The sequence below is a fragment of the Nicotiana sylvestris genome, chromosome 6 (assembly GCF_000393655.2).
Source record: "Nicotiana sylvestris chromosome 6, ASM39365v2, whole genome shotgun sequence".
Lineage (NCBI taxonomy): Eukaryota > Viridiplantae > Streptophyta > Magnoliopsida > Solanales > Solanaceae > Nicotiana > Nicotiana sylvestris.
The window spans coordinates 65,578,067-65,600,246 of record NC_091062.1 but is presented as its reverse complement, the minus strand read 5'-3'; the positions used below and the strand labels follow the sequence as shown (position 1 = coordinate 65,600,246).

The 22,180-nt window shown below is 39.5% G+C and overlaps 1 protein-coding gene across 1 annotated transcript; it reads left to right on the top strand.

Moving 5' to 3' along the window:
• Window positions 1–19,519: 19,519 nt before the first annotated feature.
• On the top strand, window positions 19,520–20,167 carry LOC138870717 (uncharacterized). The gene is made up of 2 exons (XM_070148549.1): window positions 19,520–19,794; window positions 19,897–20,167. The coding sequence occupies exons 1-2, from the start codon at window positions 19,520–19,522 to the stop codon at window positions 20,165–20,167; spliced, it is 546 nt and encodes a 181-aa protein (XP_070004650.1).
• The last annotated feature ends 2,013 nt before the right edge of the window (window positions 20,168–22,180 follow it).

The following is a 22,180-nucleotide window of genomic DNA, read 5'->3' as shown; positions in this document are numbered from 1 at the left end:
AATAGTACCCAGGTAAATCTAGAATAGTCGTCAACAAGTACCATTACATATTTCTTTCCACCTCTGCTTATGGTTCTCATTGGACCACAGAGATCCATATGGATCAGTTCCAACGACTTGGTTGTGCTTACCATTTTCTTGCTTTTGAAGGATGATCTTACCTGCTTCCCCCTTGCACAGTCCTTACAAACTTTGTCTTCCTTGAACTTGATGTTAGGTAACCCTATCACTAAGTCCTTAGAGATTAATTTGTTTAGCTGATTCAGACTAGCATGACCAAGTCTTTTGTGCCACAGGAGGGGATCATTATCCAACATACTTAGACAGGTGAGTTCATTTTCTGAAAGAGTAGACAAATCTACAATGTAAATATTGTTAACTCTTTTTCCTTGCAAAACAATCTTGTCAGTGGTAAGGTTAATCACAAAGCATTTAGTAGAGGTAAATGCTACAAGGTTACCTCTATCACACAGTTGTGACACACTGATCAGGCTGTATTTCAAGCCATTTATCAAGTAGACATTCTCAATGGAGTGAGAATCTGTCTTACCTACGTTTCCAACCCCAATAATCTCACCTTTCTTCCCATTTCCAAATGAGATATTACCCCCCTTTAGGTCCTCAAGTGAAAGGAACTGGTTCTTGCTTCCAGTCATATGTTTTGAGCATCCACTATCCATGTACCATATTTGGCTACTTTCGTTCACTTGGACCTGCAAAAAGAAATCAAGGGTTAGTCTTAGAAACCCAAACTAGTTTGGGTCTCTTTCTATAGGCAAAGGGATAAATCAAATTCCTTTTAGCCCACCCAGGCAGCCTATTTTTCTCTTGAACAAAAGTTTTGTTCTTTTGACTGGACTTTTCTTTTACATTACATTCATTTTTGTAATGGCCAGTCTTGCCACAGTGTGTGCAGATTTTGTTCTCAAGAAGAGTGAGGTACTTGCTTTTAGGGTCCCACTTAGGTGCTTGAGTCACATAGCCAAGTCCTCTTTTGTTGCTACTGTGATGTTCTTGTAGCCAGGAAAGTGCATCAGAAGCCTTGTTCCATTTGTAAGTTCTGTATAGTTTATGTTTTACCTTCCCTAGATCTTCTTTTAAGACTTTTATCTGCTCATCCTTCCTGTACAACTCATCCTTCATTTTTCCTAAGTTTTCTTCTAGAGTGAGATATGTGTGATCAGTTTTCTTCTTACCTATTCCTAGTTTTAGTTTTAAGTTCTCAGACCTAAGTTCTAGGACATTGGTGTCAAGTTCAAGAACTTGGTTCTTCAACTCAGCGTTTTTACTATCACTCTCATTAGCCCTAGACTCTAGATTTTTGCACTTGGCTTTTAGGATCACACATTCCCTAGACAGATCTTTCTTCTCATTGTTAATTATCTCAGACTCATCAATGAAGTCTAGCAATAGCTCAGACAACCTTTCTTTAGACAGGAATTTAATCTTGTCTTTAAGATGAAGGATACTTATCTCTTGTTCATCATCTGATTCTCTGATGGCCATAAGTGCTTGTTCATCTCCAGCTTCATCTTCTGAGTCCTCAACTGATGTTTCTCCCCAAGTAGCAACCATAACCTTTGTTGATCCTTTGTTCCTTTTTGGTTGAACCTATTCCTTCTTCCTGTTCCTTCATTCAGCCCTTTCCTTCTTCCACTCAATTTCCCATTGAGGACAGTTCTTGATCATGTGATTAGTCTTACCACATTTGTAGTAGCCCTCGTTGGTCTGTTTCTCATGAGCCCTTGGTTTGTTGAAGGTTGTACCTCTTGAAGAACTATTTCCTCTCATCATGTACTTTTTGAAATCTCTTGTAATCATGGACATTTCATCATCCTCCAGATCTGAACCTTCAACTATTCTGAGAGCCAGACTTCTTTTCTTCTTGGGTGCATCCATTTTCATAGTTTGCCTTCTCAGTTCATAGGTAGTGAGGTTTCCAATTAGTTCATCCCGTTTGAGGGTAGCAATATTCTTTGATTCCTGAATAGTAGTGATTTTGCTTTCCCAGGAGACTGGCAGAACCCTTGTCAAAATCTTCTCAACTTTGTCTTCTCCAAGAATAACCCTTCCAAGAGACTTAAGTTCATTTGTCAGTGTGGTGAACCTTGTATACATCTCCTGGATGGTTTCTCCTTCCTTTATGGTGAAATTCTCATACTAAGAATACAACAGTGTTCCTCTGGACCTCTTCACTTGAGGTGTTCCTTCATGGGCCACTTGCAAAGTGTCCCAGATTTCCTTAGCAGTGGTACAGCTCTGAATTCTACTGTACTTGTCTGGACCCAATCCACATACAAGCCATTTCTTGGCCTTGGCATTCTTCTCCCATTTCTTCAAATCTTCAGCAGTGCAGTCAGCTCTTGTCTTTGGCACATCCACTCCTTCAGCATTCTTCTTTGTGGTTTCTAGAGGACCATCAATGACTATATCCTAGAGTTCATAGTCTTCTCCTATGATGTGATCCCTCATCATGTTCTTCCACCAAGAATAGTACTGACCATTAAAAAGTGGAGGCCTAGCAGTGGATTGCCCTTCGCAGTTCTCAGGTGGTGCACTCATTTTGATCTTTTACTAAGGTTTTAACCTCTTCAAGGGTAACCCGCTCTGATACAAATTGATGTTTTAAGCGTCAATACCACACAAGAGGGGGTGATTTGTGTGGTACCCAATTTTCGCTATAGAAGAACCTGGTTCTTCTAGGTGTTCTAACTACTTCTGTTTGCAGAATAATAAGTACATAAAATAAATAACATGGAGATTTTTACATGGAAAACACCTAGATCAAAAGGTGAAAAAACCACAACCTACTACTCAGTAGGATTTTCCCAAACTTCCACTAAAATCACTAAGCCAAAACAGCATTTACAAAAACTCTTTGTAAACCTAAGGATTAACTCTAATCCTGTTGTGGCACACAGCATCCACTGTTGCGACAACTTTAAACTAACTATAATTTGAACACTCTAGGCACCTAATACAATTGCTTCTATGAAAGCTGAAAGGTACAATTTTAAACCACCTACTACAATTGAACTAGAATAAAAGATAGACACAATGGAACTGATTCTTCTATCTCGTTCAAGTAGCTTCAGGAGTGCACACTCAAATCACACATAAATTGCTTGCAAAATCGCCTTGCTCTTTTGCTCTCAATTTAGTTTAACTTCTGGGTATGTGCATTACCTGTAAAAGAGAACAATCACTGTCATTTAATAGGTTAGTAATCAGAGTTTGATTGGGACTCAATTGTTGATCTTCTATCATAGAAGAGTTCATGAAAATCTCAAACTCTAACACTATCTTTTATCTGGATTCTGTTCTCTTCATATAAGGAGACTTTCTCCCCTTATCTAATATGCAACATTTTCGATCAGATCAGGAGATATTGTTGCTTGATCAGTAGGACTTATCTCATTCACATGCATCTCACATGTATAGGTTGATCATGACTGTGCTTTACAAGATGGACCTGGTCCATGACTGAGTTCATTTGTCATTCTTCAAAACTTCACATGTTCTTGGGCCAACAGTTTTCCTTCTGTTCATATTCAGTGGAGAGTTCAGCTTGCTGAGGCATCGACCTGGGAGTCCGAGTCCGATATGCGGAGCCGTTATCCCTATCTTTTCCCCGACTCAGGTACTTCCTTCTTCTGTCCGTTCGAGGATGAACGATTGTTTTAGTGGTGCAGAATGTGATGACCCAAGAGGTCATCACTTGTTTTAAAAATAAAATTCTGCATTCTGAGGCTTTAAAAAACTCTTTTAGCATCACCTCGATTTGTGTGTGCAGTCCGGGCGTGTAGCCGGAAAGCTTATATGTGAAAATATGTGAAAATGATAAATTTTGAATATAAAATAAATTAATTTGACTTCAGTCAATGTTTTGGGTAAATAGACTTGGACCCATGATTTGACGGTCTCGGAGGATCCGTAGGAAAATATAGGACTTGGGCGTATGCCCGGAATCAAATTTCGAGATCCGAAGCCCGAGAAATGAAGTTTTTAAAGAAAATTGTTTTCTGGAATTGTTTAAGGGATTTGGAAATTAATTTTGATTAGAGCATATTGGTATCGGGCCCGTATTTTGGTTCCGGCGCCTGGTACAGGTCTTATATGTGATTTCAGATAATTTTGTGAAGTTTGGTGAGAAAAGAAATCTGTTTGGCGTGATTCAGACCTTAAATGCAAATTTGATGTTTAAAGAAGTTTTGAGAAAATTTCATTGATCTTGAGGTTTAATTCGATGTTCATGATGTTATTTTGGTGATTTGAGTACACGAATAAGTCCGTAGGATGTTTTTGAGGTTGTGTGTATATTTGGTCTGGAGCCCCGAGGGTTCGGGTGAGTTTTGGATAGGTCACGGGGTGCATTTTGAACTTAGAAAAATTGTAGGATTTTTGCTGGTGTGTCAGGCCTGCAGGCTTCGCATTTTCAAAGCCTGGCTCGCAAATGCAATATCGCCAATGCGACGGCTTGGTCGCAAATGCGAACCAGCCCAGACCTGCCTTATCTCGCAAATGCGAGTTGTGCTCCGCAATTTTGACATCGCAAATACGAGGGTCCCTTTCGCAAATGCGAAAAATCCAGATTTCCTAAGGGTTCGCAAATGTGAGCTTCCCTTCGCAATTTCTAAGCCAGCAGAGGTCGGGGTTCGCAATTGCAAACCCCTGTTCGCAATTCCCACATCTGAGACCTGCAACTTTTATACTTAGACGATTTTAAACCCATTTTTCATATCCTCTCAAAACATAAACACACTAGAGCGATTTTTCAAAGGCTTCTTCTTCTCCAAATTAATTGTAAGTCGTTTTTAACTCATTTTCTTCAATCATTAACATTGTTTAATATGATTTCAACTTAAAATCAATGATTTTCATGGGGGAAATTGGGTGTTTTGGGTAGAACCTAGGTTTTTCAAAAATTGGGGATTTGGACCTCGATTTGAGGTCCGATTTCAAAACAAATTATATATTTGGGTTCGTGGGGGAATGGGTAATCGGGTTTTGGTTCGAACCTCAGGTTTTGACCATGTGGGCCCAGGGGCAATTTTTGAGTTTTCGGGCAAAACTTTGGAAAACTCATTTTCATGCATTCAAATTGATTCATTTAGCGTTTATGAGCTAATTGGTGGTGGAATCACGAGGTAAAGCTATAGTTGGATCTTGAATTGTGTTTGTGGCATCGAGGTAAGTGTTTGGTCTAACCTTAGCTTGAGGGATTAGGAGTTGTGTCTTATTTGCTATTTATTTCTTGTTAAGTACGACGCATAGGCATGGTGACGAGTATCTATACGTTGGTGTCGAGCATGACCGTGAGTCTTATATTGTGATTTTCATGACTTCGTTGTGTTATTCATGCCTTGGTGAAGGTTTCTATTGTTGTGTAAAGTTTCTGGAAAGAATTGTGACCTATGAACATTGAGGAGCATTGGCTCAAGTTGTATAACGAATTGTGAAAGTATAAGTGATAATTGAACCTCTAGAGAATTGGCTCGATTTGTGAAGTGAATTGTGAAGTAAAGATGAGAAAGAGAAGAGATCATTATGTTGCCCCCTTGCCGAGCTATTGTTAAGTTGTGGTTCCATTGCATTGTGTTCTTAGTTGATATCACGGATGCTTAGGTTGATGATTCTTTGTGTTGGGTAAGGATTATGGTTATTCCCGGGGAACAAGTTTGGTTATAGCTGAGGTAGTTAGATGTTGTAACATGTTTGATTATAGCTGAGGTAGTTAGATGTTGTAAACAAGTTTGGTTATAGCTAAGGTAGATAGATGTTGTAACAAGTTTGATTATAGCTGAGGTAGTTAGATGTTGTAACAAGTTTGGTTATAGTTGTTTCTCCATTGTCGGGACGTAATTACTTATGCTGTCGGATCCCTTGTCGGGATAGTGTAGACCTTGTTGATCCCTTGTCGGGACTCTCGTTATAATTGTAAATATTATATGTGGATCGGGTTGCACACCGCAACAATATTATATGTGGATCGGGTTGCACACCGCAACAATATTATATGTGGATCGGGTTGCACGCCGCAATAATGATAAATGTTATGGATCGGGTTGCACGCCGCAACAAATATATATGTGGATCGGGTTGCGCCGCAACAATGATAAATGATATGGATCGGGTTGCACGCCGCAATAGTGTTGTTATATATTGGGATCGGGTTGCGCGCCGCAACAATTATTGATACAAGTGTGTTTAGCTTAGATATCAGTTTCTTTTGTTTTGCTATGAATTCTAAGCTGCCCTTAGACTGTTACTCTTGATTTACTATTAATACTGGTATATCCCCGTAGCATGTATCCCCTCCCATCCTTACTTGTTCATTTCTGTTTTATTTTCTGATGTACATTATATACTGCACAGGTTTATTTGGTTGTCTGGTCCTAGCCTCGTCACTACTTCGCCAAGGTTAGGCTAGACACTTACCAGCATATGAGGTCGGTTGTACTAATACTACACTCTGCACTCTTTTGTGCAGATCTCAGTGTTGTAGACTTCGGATGCGATGGGATTGATGATTCTTGTTCATCAGGCGACCCAAGGTAACCCTACAGGCATCTGCAGGCCTTGGCGTCTCCTTCCATCTACTATTCCTATTTCTTTCTTGCATTTCCAGAGACAGTGTTGTATTTATTTCTTTCAAACCTTTATTTGTAGTGTTCTTAGACCGTCTGTGAAGCTGTGACACCAGTTCTGGGTAGTCGAGATTCAAACAGTTGTATTGGATTCATGTTCTGATAGCTTATTGCTATTTTTTTCTTCCGCTTATGTTAAATTCCGTTGTTTAAATGTTATTACTTCAAAATTGTTAATGAATATAAAATGGGTAAAAGGGTAAATTGTGCAAATAATTGGCTTGCCTAGCTCGTATTAGTAGGTACCATCACGACTCCCGAAGGTGGGAAATCCGGGTCGTGACAAAATAACTCGCCCACAACTCAAAGTGTTAAGGCTTGGCCTAGTGTACATATATTTATTTCTAAATCAATTTCAATTATAACTTTAATTAATTAAGCCACGTCACCCCGTACGTACATAGCACCCACAACTAGTTGCACATAACAACAAAAATCATCTAGGGGTAGTTTCCCCCCTTATAAGGTTAGGCAGGAGACTTACTTCACTCCGAAGTTTATAACCGGCTCCAATGCCACTCTAACACCCCAAACCAATGCTCGTCGCTCCAAAACTAGTCAATCAATATGCAAATCCATAAATATATACTCTAATAATCATAATAAATCAATTTATAATAATTTCCAACTCCGCTCAAAAAGTTGATAAAGTCACCCTCAGACCCACATGCCCGGATTCCAAAATTTTTGAAGATAATCATTATCCATAACACCACGAACTCAAATATATAGCTTATTCCAAAATTCCATGTCCAATTTCGGGGTCAAAATCCAAAAATACCAAATTTCTAGATTTTATATCAAAATCCCAAATTTCCACTAATTTTCCATATTTAATTCCATATACAAACCATAAATTTAACTTCTAATAGGTGGGAATCACTTACCTTGTATTTCTTGATGAAAATATCCCCTTAAAGCTCTCCAAAATCGCCCCAACCAAGTGAATATCAAAGAAAAATGGGCCAAATCCCTTTTTTATAAAAACCTCACTGCCCAGCAAAAATTTTGCTTCTGCAATCCAGAAGGTTGCTTCCGCAACAGCCGCTTTTGCGGCTCCAAGTCTCGCACCTGCGAGAACCCAAATCCAGGTCGTCGGTCGCTTCTGTGGCCCTTATGCGCATTTGTGCCCCTGCTTCCGTGCTGCCCACTCCACAGATGCGGTCCCACTTCTGCGGCAAGATGACCACATCTGCGGTCCCAGCACTGTTCAATGAAACCCGCTCATGTGCTTGCCTGGCCGCTTTTGCAGTGTCGCACCTTCGGCCCTTTTTTTGCAGGTGCGATTGCACCAGCACCCAGAAAAATCCCAGCATTCCCTTAGTCCAAAAATAGATTCGTTAACCATCCGGAATATACCCAAAACCCTTGGTACCTCATCCAATCATACCAACCAGTTCCATAACATAATATGGACCTGCTAGAGGCCTCAAATCACATCAAACAACATCCAAATTACGAATCGATGACCAAATTCTTTCTTTAAACTTTTAAACTTCGACGAACGCGTCTGTATCATATCAAAACATTCCGGAATGACGACAAACTTTACGCACAAGTCACAAATCATGATACGAACCTATTCTAAGGCTAGGAACTCGAAACGGACATCGATAACATCAAGATACACTTCAAACCAAACTTATGAAATTCTAGAACTTCCAAAGTTCCAACTTTCTACAATAAGCAATGCTCCCGGACCATCCGATACTCAATCCAAACATACGCCCAAGTATGAAATCATCATACGAACCTATTGGAACCTTTAAATCTTGATTTCGAAGTCATTTAATTAAATGTCAAACCTTAGTCATCTTTTCCAACTTAAAGCTTCCGAAATTAGAATTTTCTATCCGAATCAATTCTGAACTTTCCAAAATTCTATTTTGACCACACGTACAAGTCATAATACCTGAAGTGAAGCTACTCAAGGCCTCAAACTATGGAACGACAAACTAAAGCTCAAAACGACCGTTCGAGCCATTACAGAAAGACCGTAGCACGAACCACGTCGCCCCAAAACCCATAAACCATTGTCTTTCCTCTGGATCACCCCATAATGTTGCAACCAAGATACCCACTCTGAAGAGACCTTCTATGAATCTAAATATGTTTATCTAACCTCTATGATATTGGAATGTATATTTAGCGATGATATAGATATTCCGCAAGTTCCAGCACCATCCCATGAAAATCTCAGATCTTAGTCATGTACAATTCCGGGAAACCCCTCAATACTGCATATATAACTCATACCCAAGACTGATATGACACTTGCCCATGCAATCTGATCTTTTATAGTAGACTCCCTCACTTGGCGCGGAGTCATAGGATAACATCTGATGATCCACATTACCAACCTTCATAAGCACGTACAACACCAATCAGATACACGAACCAGTTGCATCCCACACTTGAACAACTGAAGATCTACCAACACGTCTACGTCCTTAGTCAAGACAATACCTCGATACAATGATCGAGCATCTATGGCCCTCTCGTAGCCCATCCATAGCATTATAAACCCTCGGAGCGTAGCTGATACGCAGCGCGCAACATCATATAAAATTGGAAAGAAAATCAATGTAAGACCAACGACGGAAATATTTTTGATTTACAACCAACAATAAAGTAATAGAAATATGATGGCAGCAAGTAGTAAACGAGTAATAAAGAAATAACATAATCAGAGTATCAATGAGAAATAAATGAACTCAAATAAGAAAAATTGGATGACAACTCAAATAATCAAATCGCTCCCAACGCATGGACTTACAACAAGAATTACTCCGGGGCACCACACCTCATAAACCACAAGTCATGGACCACAATTTCCAAACCTTACACATATAGCACCTCGTACCCACATTAACAATCACTTTCGCACGACAAAGACCACGTGCTACCATGTACTTTGTAACCATGATAAATATTATTTTAGATGAACGAAAGATATATTTAAACACTATAAAACATAATGACAATCTTGAATAAAGTAAGGTGTCAAATGAAATAATAAATTTATTTTAGAAATCTAGTAAAGTAAAATAATATATAATTTGTACAAAATAAAGTATAAGAAGGGTTTAGTTTAGAAATCAATAAAATTGAGTAAAAGTATCAGTTTTAATTAACAAATTAAATATAAAATTTGTTAAAGAAAAACATGATAACAATTATAAGTAAAGTAAACATCTAATAGGGTGATGAGCATAATTTGAGAACCCAATTATAGTGAAAGTGCAATAACTATTTAGAATAATAAGGCACCGAGTGAGATAACGAGTTCTATCTTAAGATACACATAGAATAAAGCATGTTAATAATTTTTTATTTAAACCATTATGTTACCAACAACTCTACAGAATATGATATAGTGACTCCACGCAATTAAATTCACACTGATAATCAATTCATCAAGTTATAACGGAGGCATATATTGGCATGTTAAAGCAACACAATAGATCACGTAGAATACATGACTCATACAAGAAACCACAGTCGTTCCAACACAAGATAACAACGAATAACCAAACAATCAAAATGCAGATGAATGATTGAAGGAAGAACAATGACTATTCAAATCAACAAGTTGTTCCAACATGGAATGTACAATGAAAATCACAACTGAGGTACCACATCGTATTCACATTTCACAATTTCAATCACAATCTTTCCTTATATCATTATGTGAGCCTTACATTTAGTTTTAAAAATTATTTTTTCCGAAATAGCTACACGCATTTTAGCCCACCTTATCTCACTACATGGCTACAAGTAGTTCCCCTACTAGCATCACGTGTATCAAGCCCACCTTATCTCACCGCATGTGTATCAAACCTTAGATTTATACCACTTCATGCATATCAATATCACAACACAATCACAACTCGCACCACAAGTGCCCATATGCCACAACTTGCCGCAAAAGTCAACAACACCAATATTTTCATAGCAAATAGCCCATGGCTCAACCACAATGTGTACAAGAATTTCAACAATAACAAAATGAATGAAAATGCCCAACAAAGAAAGGTATCTCAACAATTAACAACTTTGTCTCAATGTGACAACGGATATTATAACTTCAACACTAATAACACAACAAGATGATATTCCATTAAATAACAACTTCAATTAAAAGTGATTCAAAAATTAAGAGGTAACAAGACAATAAGTAAGACAATAACTTCAACTAATGCATATAAGAGATAAATAACAAGTAAGAGGTAGAACAAGTGCTAACAATGTCAAATAGAGTATGTAAGAGTAGATTAACAATGAGAGATATAATATTTTATGAAAATTGAATTAAAGGCATAGAAAGAGTCTAGATAATCTAAATCGATCAAATACCACATATAGCCCGTGTACCCACTCGTCACCTTGCATATACGGTTTTCACATAACACAAATAGCATAATCAACCCAAATCCTAAGGGGTAGTTTTCCCCACATAAAGTTAGGCAAGATACTTACCTCAACTAGGCCAACTCAACCCTCCGAAATAGCTTTTTCCCTAAACTTCGCCTCCACATGGCTCAAATCTAACCAAAAATGACTTAAGAACATCAAACAATGCAAGCAAAATAAAATACAATAAATAAAGCTATGATCTTTATATTTTCCCCAAAAAGTCAACAAAAGTCAATGTCGGGCCCACCTTGGATTCCGAATCCAAGCTTACCCAAGCAAAGCCCGAACCAATACGAATGAAAACTGACTCAATCGGATTTCGATAGCTCAAACAATTTGCCAAGACATCACTCGTCGGTGTTCATAACCCAAAAGTCCAACCCACACTAGTTGGGTCGCACATCTCCTGAAATACTCCTCCAAAACTTGCCAAATTCGAGTAAGTTGTCCTCCTAATATAGGAGAAACAAACCCTAAAAGGAATCGGAAAATACATGCCTCTAACTCATTTTCAATTTTTAAAATTTATGGCATAATCCTAGGTCTTGATTTAAAGAATTAAATGGGTTTTCAATTAAAATGGATTAAATCTTAAACCAAGGGGAAATACTTAAGTTATGGGAATGAATAAAGGGGAAATACTTAAGTTATGATTTAGACCTTACCCCGTGGAAGAAACTTGAAGAACATCCTTGAATTCTCCCAATCCCAAACTTTCAAGATGAGAAAAACTCCAACAACACTAATAGCCAAAAACACCCAACTGTTCTGTCTCGTTTCTTGTTCCAAACAATCTCGAAAATCGCTTTTGATGCATCCAATAGATTCCTCGTGAGATTTCAGTCAAGTTAGGCTTTTGAATCACTTTATATGACCTTATAATGAAGGAGATATGTTGGTTTCAATATTTAAAAATATTGCAGATTTTTAAATATGAATTCAATGGTAATTTCGTAATTAATCTGAAAAAATCTGGCAATCCAATTCTTAGTAAAATGACTATAAATTCCTTACGATGTCAAAAAATGATTTCAGTTGCTATGATTCCAAAATTATGATACGGATGTAATAATTTAGTCGAAACGCGGATCAAACGTCGTTTGCTCAATATGGTAGCCTTTATGCTCAAATAGACGTTGAAACCGAAGACAATCACCATACAACCCAAACTTATCCAAAACTCATCGAAATTTAACCAAACTTTGTAGACATGTCCAAAATTATCATACAAACTTATTGGAATAATAAAACCCTATTTCTAGTCCGTTTACCCAAAAGTCAAACCTTGGTCAACTCTTCCAACTTAAAACTTCTAAAACGAGAATCAATCCTCCAAATCAATCTCGAACCGCTCAAAAACTGAAACCAATCATACATGCAAGTTATAATACACAATATGAAGGTACTCAAAGTCTCAAACCACTGAATGGAATGCTAAAGCTCAAAATGACAGGTCAGGTCGTTACAACTCCAAGACTTTATTGATCATTGTAGGGACATGCTACATAACATGAAAGTATTGGAGTCCCACGGGGTGGACTTCGCCATATTTTAGTTGGAGGGAAGGGCCCGTAGATGGTGGTAGCTCTATCTTCTCAGAAGACAAGCAGGTTCTCCTCCTTTGACTTAGGACCAGTTCACACGTCTCTTTCTGGAGAAATATATTCCATCCACTTAGAGGGAAAAGTTACAGGGTCATTTTGAACAGCTCTAGCAGGGTCAGATGTCTGTGAACGATTATGAGGTGAGATTATTTGAGTTGTCTCGCCATGCACTTATGATACTCCCCATCGATGCTGAGAGAGTGCAAAGGTTTATTACAGGCTTGCACTATAGGTATACAGGTTACTATGGCCCGAGTGATTGAGATGGGGACTCCTTACAAGCAGGTTGTGGAGATAGCTTGGAGGATCGAAGGTATCCGTCAGTAGGGCCGAGAGCATGCACCAAGGGACAAGTGGCCTCGATATTCTAAAGGGTTCAGTGGTGCTCCGTCTAGAGGCAGAGGTCAGTTTATGAGGGGCTAGTCTAGCAGGCCCAAGTATTCACCACCACCACCATCTCGGGGTGTTCCACTACGGCCCTATTTCAACGCCATTCCATATAGATCCCACCGTCTACCAGCTATTCAGGGTTCTTCTAGTGGGTGTTTAGGTCCCCGGAGTCAGCTTCAAGGTCAGTTATCTTCCGCAACGAGAGGTTGCTATGAGTACAGGAGCTTGGTCACGTGAGGAGATTTTGTCCCAAATTTAGGGGCAAGGCGGTATAGTAGGGCCATCAACCTATGATTATCGCACCAGCTGCCACACCAGCCGTCCAGCCGACTAAAGGTGGAGGGCATATGGCTAAAGGTCGCCCTAGATGTGGAGGCCAGTCAGGTGGCACTCCAGCTAGGTTCTATGCTTTTGTAGCTGGAGCATATGCAGTAGCCTCAGACGTCTTGATCAGAGGTATTATTTCTATCTGCAGTAGGGATGCTTGGTACTATTTGATTCAGGGTCTACGTATTCATATGTTTTATATCTATTTGCTCATTATCTGGGTGTCTCTTGTGAGTCCTTGGGTGCTCATATTTATGTGTCCACATTAGTGGGCAATTCTATTATTGTGGATCAGATTTACCGGTCTAGTATTATGACTTTCTGTAGTTATGAGACCAGAGCGGATCTTCTATTGCTCGACATGACTGACTTTGAGGTCATCTTGCATAGACTGGTTGTCTCTATACCATGCTGTTCTTGATTGTTATGCTAATATTGTTACCTTGGAGATGCTAAAGTTTCCTAAATTGGAGTGGATGGGTTCATTTATCAGTACATCTAGCCGGGTTATCTCTTTCTTGAAGGCTCGACATATGGTCAAGAAGGGTTATTTGGCTTATCTGGCTTATGTTTGGGATACTGCTGCAGAGACTCCCACGATTGATTTAGTGCTCGTGGTGCAGGAGTTGTCCGATGTGTTCCTTTTGATCTACCAGGCATGCCACCAGATCGTGATATCAATTTCAGTATTGATTTGGCGCCACGTACCCAGCCTATCTCTATTCCACCATATGGCATAGCTTCGAAAGAGTTGAAGGAGTCCAAGGAACAGATTTAGGAGTTGCTAGCGAAGGGGTTTGTCATGCCGAGTTTGTCACCTTGGGGTGCACCGGTATTGTTTATGAAAAAGAAGAATGGGACTATGCCGATGTGCATTGATTACTGCTAATTGAACAAAGTTACCATTAAGAACAAGTACATGTTGCCATGTATTGATGATTTATTGGACCAGTTGCAGGGTGCCAGGGTGTTTTCTAAGATCGACTTGAGATCTGGGTATCATCAGCTGAAGTTTCGTGCTTCGTATCTTCCAAAGATGGCTTTTCAGACTATACATGGGCACTATGAGTTTCTAGTGATGTTCTTCGGCTTGACCGATGCCCCGACGACATTTATGGATTTGATGAACGGGCGATCAGGCCAAATTTGACTCATTTGTCACTATCTTCATTGATGAAATATTGATCTACTCACATAGTATGGAGGAGCACGAGCAGTATTTGAGAGTTGTACTTCAGACCTTGCAGGAACAGAAGATATATGCTAAGTTCTCCAAGTGCAATTCTGGTTAGATTCTGTGTGTGACGACCTGATCGGACATTTTGTGTAATTGCTCCTCGTTTCCCCTTTTTATATTCTTCACACATGTGTGTTTATGATTTTATAACTTGCGATATTGGTTAGTTTTATTCCGGGTAGCTTTCGGGTTGATATAGACCCTTGATTCTTGACATAGAAGTTTAAATTAGAAAGTGTTGACCAAAGTTTGACTTTTGTTAAAACGACCCCGGACTATTTTTTATAGCTCCAATAGCTCTGAATCGTGATTTCGGACTTGGACGTATGCCCGGAATTGATTTTGGAAGTCTGTAGGTTGATTTGTGTAGTTTTGGCAAAATTAGGCAATTTGAAGTTGAAATGTTTGATTGTACGTTGAATTTTAGATATCTAGCTCAGAATTTGATTTTGGGACTTGGAATAACTCTGTTATGGTATTTAGAACTTGCCTGCAAAATTTGGTGTCGTTTGGAGTTGATTTGATAGGATTCTGACATTTAGTTGTAGTTTTAGAAATTCTTGAACTTTACTTTGAAATCCATCCGTTTTAGTGTTCGATTTGTTATTTTTATGTTTTGATCACACGAATTAGTTCGTATGATTTTTTAAGACTTATGTGGATGTTTGGTTTGGAGCCCCGAGGGCTCGGATGAGTTTCGAACATGTATCTGGATGATTTGAACTTAAAAATGAACTGCTAGTATGCTGGTGTAAGAGGGCAAATGTCACAAATGCGAGTTCCCCTTCACATTTGCGAAGGCAATAGATTTTGGACTGAGTTTGCAATTGCGAGCATTTGTTCGCTTTTGTGATGTACCCAGCTTTGCAATTGCAAAGCCTTTATCGCAAATACGATGTTGACTTAGGTTGTCAGGGTTTGCAAATGTGAGCCCTAGTCTGCAATTGCGAGGGTTAGCATGTGTCGCAAATGCGACATTTGCAGCTAGCTAAAGGGCTGGAAGACGGGAGTTTTGAACACATTCTCTCATTTTTGAACCCTAGACTCGGCAGGAGGCGATTTGGAGAGGGAATTTCACCTACAAACCTTGGCTAAGTAATTCTAATCTATTTCTAATCATATTCCATCAACATATCTTAGATTTTAACATCAAAATTATGTGAATCAAAGTGAAAAATTGTGAAACTTTGTCAAGTTTGGGAAAAATAAGATATTTAGTTTTGAGGGTTGAATTGGACTCAAATTTTGAAACTAATCACATATATGAACTCGTGGGATCATGGATAGAAGGAATCTACCATTGGACCCAATTTTTGACCTGGCGAGCCCTAAGTTGACTTTTGTTGACTTTTTGGAAAAAGTGTAAGGATCTTAGCTTTATCTATTGCAATTGATTTCCCTAGCATTGTTTGATAATAATAACTCAATTTTGGTTAGATTCGAGCCGTGTGAAGGTGAATTTTAAGGGAAAAGATATTTTCGAGTGTTGAATTGGCCTAGTTGAGGTAAGTGTCTTGCCTAAATTTGTGTGAGAGAACTACCCTTTAGGATTGGTATTGTTTGATTCATTTGTGCTATGTGAAAGTCGTGTACGCAAGGTGACAAGTGGGTACATGGGTTGTACGTGGTATTGAATTGTAGTATCATGTCCAAAATTCTCATAGTCAATCTATTCCTACTTGTGTCAGTTTATACTTACATGCCTTAAATGATTTCGTTAACACTTGTTCCACATCCTAATTGATAGATTTCTCTCATGCTTTAGTTGAACTTGTTGCCTCTATTATTGTTGCATGTTATCTCTTTCATTATTGATTATCATTATTTGAAGTTATTGTTCGTGTTATCACTCATTGTTGATTATCATTATTTGAAGTTATTGTTCATGTTATCCCTTTCCTTGTTGATTTCCATTATTTGTAGTCATTTTTACATGTTACCTCTTCCATTGTGAGTTATTCTTATTAAATAACGTGGTTATGTATTATCTCTCATTGTTGAGTTATTGGTGTTGAAGTTGTGAAAGTCGTTATCGTGTTGAGGTGAAATTGTTATTGTTGAATATCTTCCTTGTTGAGCATTTAACATTCATTGTTGTTGTTGATATTCTTGTACTCGTTGTGGTGGAACCCTAGGCTATGGTTGTGGAAACATTGAAATTGTTGGAAAATTGTGATATATGGGCACTTGTGGCGCGAGTTGTTATTGTAATGTAATATTGACGCATATGTAGTAGTATAAGGCTTGGGGTTAATGTGGATGTAGTTGTATAAGGTGGGACTTATGTGCGTGTTGCTTGTAGGGGAACTACGTGAAGCCACGCGACGTCATAAGTTGGGCTAAAATGCGTGTAGCTATTTCGGGAAAATTGTTTTTTTTTAAAAAACTATTTCAAATATAAGGCTCACGCGGAGTTATAAGGAAAGATTGTGAGTGAAATTGAGAAATGTGAATATGAGGCAGTACCTCGGTTATGATTCTTGATTATACGAGGCGGTACCTCGATTGTGATTTTATTGTACAAGAGGCAGTACATCGTTGTGATTCTTGCTATTTATTTAATGTTGCAAAGAGTTTTGGTGGGAACATTTCTTATTGTTTCATACTTTATTGTTCTAGTAGTTGTTGTCCGTATATGATCATTGTAGTTCTCTTTAGTTGCTTCTTTTATGCTATTTCCATGTTTTATTCCCGGTATTAATTCATGTTATTATCTTGGTTCATATCAGTTTTCTCTGCTTTCCATTATTTAGCCTTATTATATTTTCATACTATCTATTTATATCTTAGTTGGTATCTTGACCTAGCCTCGTCACTATTCTACTGAGGTTAGACTTGATACTTGTTGGGTACTGTTGTGGTGTAGTCATGCTACGCTTCTGCACAATTTTTGTGCAGATCCAGGTACGTCTGCTCGTGCCGGTCGTTAGAGATCATTTGTAGCTTCCTTACAGAAACTTTAAGGTATGCCTGCTCAGCATTCGCAGGCCTGGGAGTCACCTTCCTTGCTTTTGACTACTGTTGTATTTCCTTTCATTCAAACAGTGATGTACTAGACACTTTAGCTTACTCTGTAGAGCTTATAACTTAGTTCCACCGGTTTTGGGGGAGTGCACTATTGTTGATCTGGCTTATGGAAGTTTATATTAGTTATTTAGCCTTGTTTTAGTATTTGTTAATTATTTCTGTCAAGTTGTTATTAATTTTTAGGCTTACCTAGTCGTAGAGACTAGGTGCCATCACGACATCCTTCAGCGGGAAATTGGGGTCGTGACACTATGGCATTCTTGGGGCATGCTATATTAGGTGAGGGTATTAAGGTAGATCCCAGAAAGATCGAGGCAGTCCAGAGTTAGCCTCATCTTACCACAACGACGGAGATCAGGAGCTTCTTGGGTTAGTATGTTATTATCGTAGTTTGTTGAGGGCTTCTCATCTATTGTGACACCAGATTGACCCATAAGGGAGCTCCCTTCCGATGGTCTGATGATTGTGAGGCGAGCTTTTAGAAGCTCAAGAGCGCATTGACTACAACACTGGTGTTAGTGTTGCCCTCCAGTTCAGGGATGTATATTGTGTATTGCAATGCTTCACGCGTTGGCCTGGGTTGTGTAATGATGTAAGAGGGGCGAGTTATTGCATATGATTCACGTCAGTTGAAGCCTTACGAGAAGAATTGCCTGTACATGATTTGGAGTTGGCCGCGATAGTTCATGCTCTCAAGATCTGGAGGTATTATCTTTTTGGGGTGTCCTGTGAGGTTTACACCGATCATCACAACTTGCAACATTTGTTTAAGCATAGGTATCTTAATTTGAGGCAGCAGAAGTGGCTTGAGTTACTGAAGGACTATAACATTACCATCCTTTATCATCCGGGCAAGGCGAATGTGGTTGCAGATGCCTTGAGCAGAAAGGTCGAGAGTATGGGTAGTTTGGCATTCATTTCAGTAGAGGAGAGGCCATTGGATTTGGAAATTCAATTCTTGGCTAACAAACTTGTGAGGTTGGATATTTTAGAGCCTAGTCGAGTTTTTGCATGTGTTGTGGCTCGGTCTTTATTATTTGAGCGGATTAAGGCTCGTCAGTACGATGATTCGTACTTGATGGTTCATAGAGAGATGGTACTACAGGGGGTGCCAAGGAGGTTACTATCGGTGAGGATGGTATTATGTGACTCCAGGGTCGCCTATGTTTTCCTAATTTTGATGGCTTGAGGGAGAAGATTCTAGAGAAGGCACACAGTTCTTGGTACTCTATTCATCCAGGTGCTACGAAGATGTATTGCGACCTGAGGCAGCATTATTGGTGGCAACGTATGAAAAAGGACATAGTTGAGTATGTCGCGAGATACCTAAATTGCTAGTAGGTTAAGTATGAGCACCAGAGGCCAGGTGGCCTACTTCAGCAGATGGTCATATCGTAGTAAAAATGGGAGCGCATCACTATGGACTTCATAGTTGGGTTTTCGTGGATATTGCATAAGTTCGATGCCATTTGGATCATTGTCGACAGGCTAACCAAGCCGGCACACTTTATTTCGGTTGCGACTACTTACACTTCAAAGAGATTGGCCCAGATTTACATTTAGGAGATTGTCTGGTTGCATGGTGTGCATGTTTCTATCATTTCAGATAGAGGCCCTCAGTCTACTTTGCATTTCTAAAGAGCAGTACAGAGCGAGTTGGGTACCCGGGTAAAGCCCAACACAACCTTTCATCCGCAGACTGACAGGTAGTCGGAGCGAACAGTTCAAATTCTGGAGGATATGCTCAGAGCATATGTGATTGACTTCGGAGGGCACTGGGATCGGTTCTTGCCCTTGGCCGAGTTTGTGTATAACAACATTTATCACTCCAGAATCGAGATGGCTTCATTTGAGGCTTTGTATGGTCGGCGATGTCGTTCGCCATCGTATGGTTTGAGCCCGGCGAGGCTAGGGCATATGGCACTGATTTAGTGAAGGATTCCTTGGAGAAGGTAAAGTTGATTCAGGAGCGAGTTCGCACAACACAGTCCAAACAAAAGAGTTGCATGGATCAGAAGGCGCGTAATTTATCATTTATGGTGGGCGAGAAGCTTCTCTTGAAAGCCTCGCCGATGGAGGGTATCATGAGGCTAGGGAAGAAGGGAAAGCTGAGCCCAAGGTTATTTGTCCCATTTGAGGTGTTGAGGTGAGTTGGGGAGGTTGATTATGAGCTTGCTTTGCCTCCTAGTCTATCGGGAGTTCATCCTATTTTTCATGTGTCTATGCCCTGGATGTACCATGCTGACAGGTCGCATATGTTATATTACAACACATTTCAGCTAGATGAGAGCTTGGGATATGAGGAGGAGCCAATTGCCATTGTTGATAGGCAGGTTCGCCAGTTGAGGTCTAAGAAGATTTCTGCGGTAAAGGTTCAGTGGAGGGGTCAACCAGTCGAGGAAGTGAATTGGGAGACTAAGGAGGACATGCGGGTCAGATATCCACACTTATTTAGCACTCCAGGTATGATTCTAGACTCTTTCAAGGACGAACATTTGTTTAAGAGGTGGAGAATGTAATGACTCGACCGGTCATTTTTCTTTCTAGAACCCTGTTCCCCTAATTAAGACTCCCCGTATGTGCTTTTTCTATTTTATGACTTGCGAGGATGGTTGGTTTGGGTTTGGAAGGGTTCGGGGTGAAATCGAAACGTTTCATTCTTAGTACTAGCCTAAGATGGCCAAGTTTGACTTGAGTCAACATTTTTAGTAGACGGCCTCAGAACCAGGATTTGATGGTTCCAATAGGTTTGTATGATGATTTTGGACTTAGGCGTGTATTCGGATCGAGTTTCGGATGATCCGGAGCATTTCGGGGCTTAATATTGAAAGTTGGCGCATTGAAGGTTTTCAAGTTCTTTGAATTTGGTTTGAAGTAGAATTTGGTGTAATCAAGGTCCGTTTGGAATTATGAGCCTGGGAATAGGTCCGTATGATGATTTATGACTTGTATGTAAAATTTGGCGTCATTCCGAGCTGTTTAAGTAAGATTCGACGCGTTCGGAGCTAGTTGAAAAGTTTGAAGTTCATAAGTTGATTTGATTTGGTTTTGGGGGTGAGATTCTTAGTTTCGATTTTATTTTGCGTATTCTGAGGGTTCGAGAAGGTCCTTATTATGTTTATAGATTTGTTGGCACAGTTAGACGGGCTCACGGGTGGCTCGGGTGAATTTTGGATCACTTGGAGCTAAGTCTAAAATTCTGTTGTTGCTAGTTCTGGTTTCCTTCTTCGCGAATGCGGAGGTGGAGTCTCATTCGCGTAAAAGGAATTGGGGAATGGACATTTCTCTCTTCTCATTTGCGTGGGTCTAGGACCTGTGGCCTTCGCATGAGTGGGCCCGCGTTCGCATAGAGGAAAGGGGCCTGGGAAGGTCAACACCCATTACCCTTCGCGTTTGCGAAGGTATCATCACGTTCGTGATGCTCAGGCGGGGCAAGCCTGCACGATCACGAGACCGTTCTCGCATTCGCGGTGAAGGTTTTCAGGGCTTGGGCAAGCTTTGCCTTCACGATCACGAGGCATTTTTCGCGATCGCGAAGAAGGGTCAAATGAGCAAAACCTTGTTTTAAATCGAGACTTAGGCTCATTTTCTCTTATTTCACTTTGGGTTAGCCGATTTTGGAGCTCTTAGAGAGAGATTGTTCACCTAGACTTATAAGGTAAGTAATTTCTACTTAATGTGAGTTTAATACACGGATTATGGGTAGATTTTATCATGTAAATTGTGAAAATTATAGGATTTTGTTGAAAATCTTAGGTTTTGATAAAAATGGAATTAGACCACGAAAATGATTATAAAATTGGGTAGAAATCATATACCTGTATTCGCGAGGTTATGAGTAACATTTATTTACAAAAATTTTCGGAATCTGGGCACATAGGACTAGGGGAGAATTTTAGGAATCTTCCAATTTGGGTTGGGTAATTACTCTAATAGTTAAATTATAAACTTTTGAGCATATATTGATTAGTTTGTACAACCTTTGGCTAGTTTCGGATTGCTTGGTACCGATTTAAGACTATTAGTGTGAATTGTGGACCGAGAAGAGGACTTGGAAACGAGGTAAGTATCTTACCTAACCTTGTAAGAGGAAATTATCCTTGTAGGTGTTTCAAATGGTTATTTGATAATAATTGTGGGTGCTATGTGTGCACGATGTGACGAGAGTCCGGACGTAGCTAAAATCATGCTTATGTCCGGGTAGATTTAGGACCCTACCATGTATTACTTGTATTTTTTGCATCCAACTTGTTAGTTTAATTATCTAAATGTTTAATTGAAATTGGTTAAAGGATTTTAAAGGACTGAGGTTCGTTACTTTGAGTTTTGGCAGAATACTTAACTGTTAATGGAAATTATACCTTCTTTGAGTATTAATCCTATGTAGTAATCGTTGATCGGATTTTGTGGAGTTTCCTTTATTCCTATGGATCGGGCCAAATGCCTCGGCAGTATATTAGATGCATCTATGGTCGTGCCGGCCGACCCTCGGCAGTGTACATACTATTCTGGATCGGGCCGTACGACCTTGG

Excerpts from the sequence above, each read along its gene's own strand:
- LOC138870717 (XM_070148549.1), top strand. The coding sequence starts at position 19,520 with ATGTCGTTCGCCATCGTATGGTTTGAGCCCGGCGAGGCTAGGGCATAT. Across the intron at positions 19,795-19,896 it reads GTCCCATTTGAGGTGTTGAG|GTCGCATATGTTATATTACA; the intron begins GTGAGTTGGGGA and ends CCATGCTGACAG.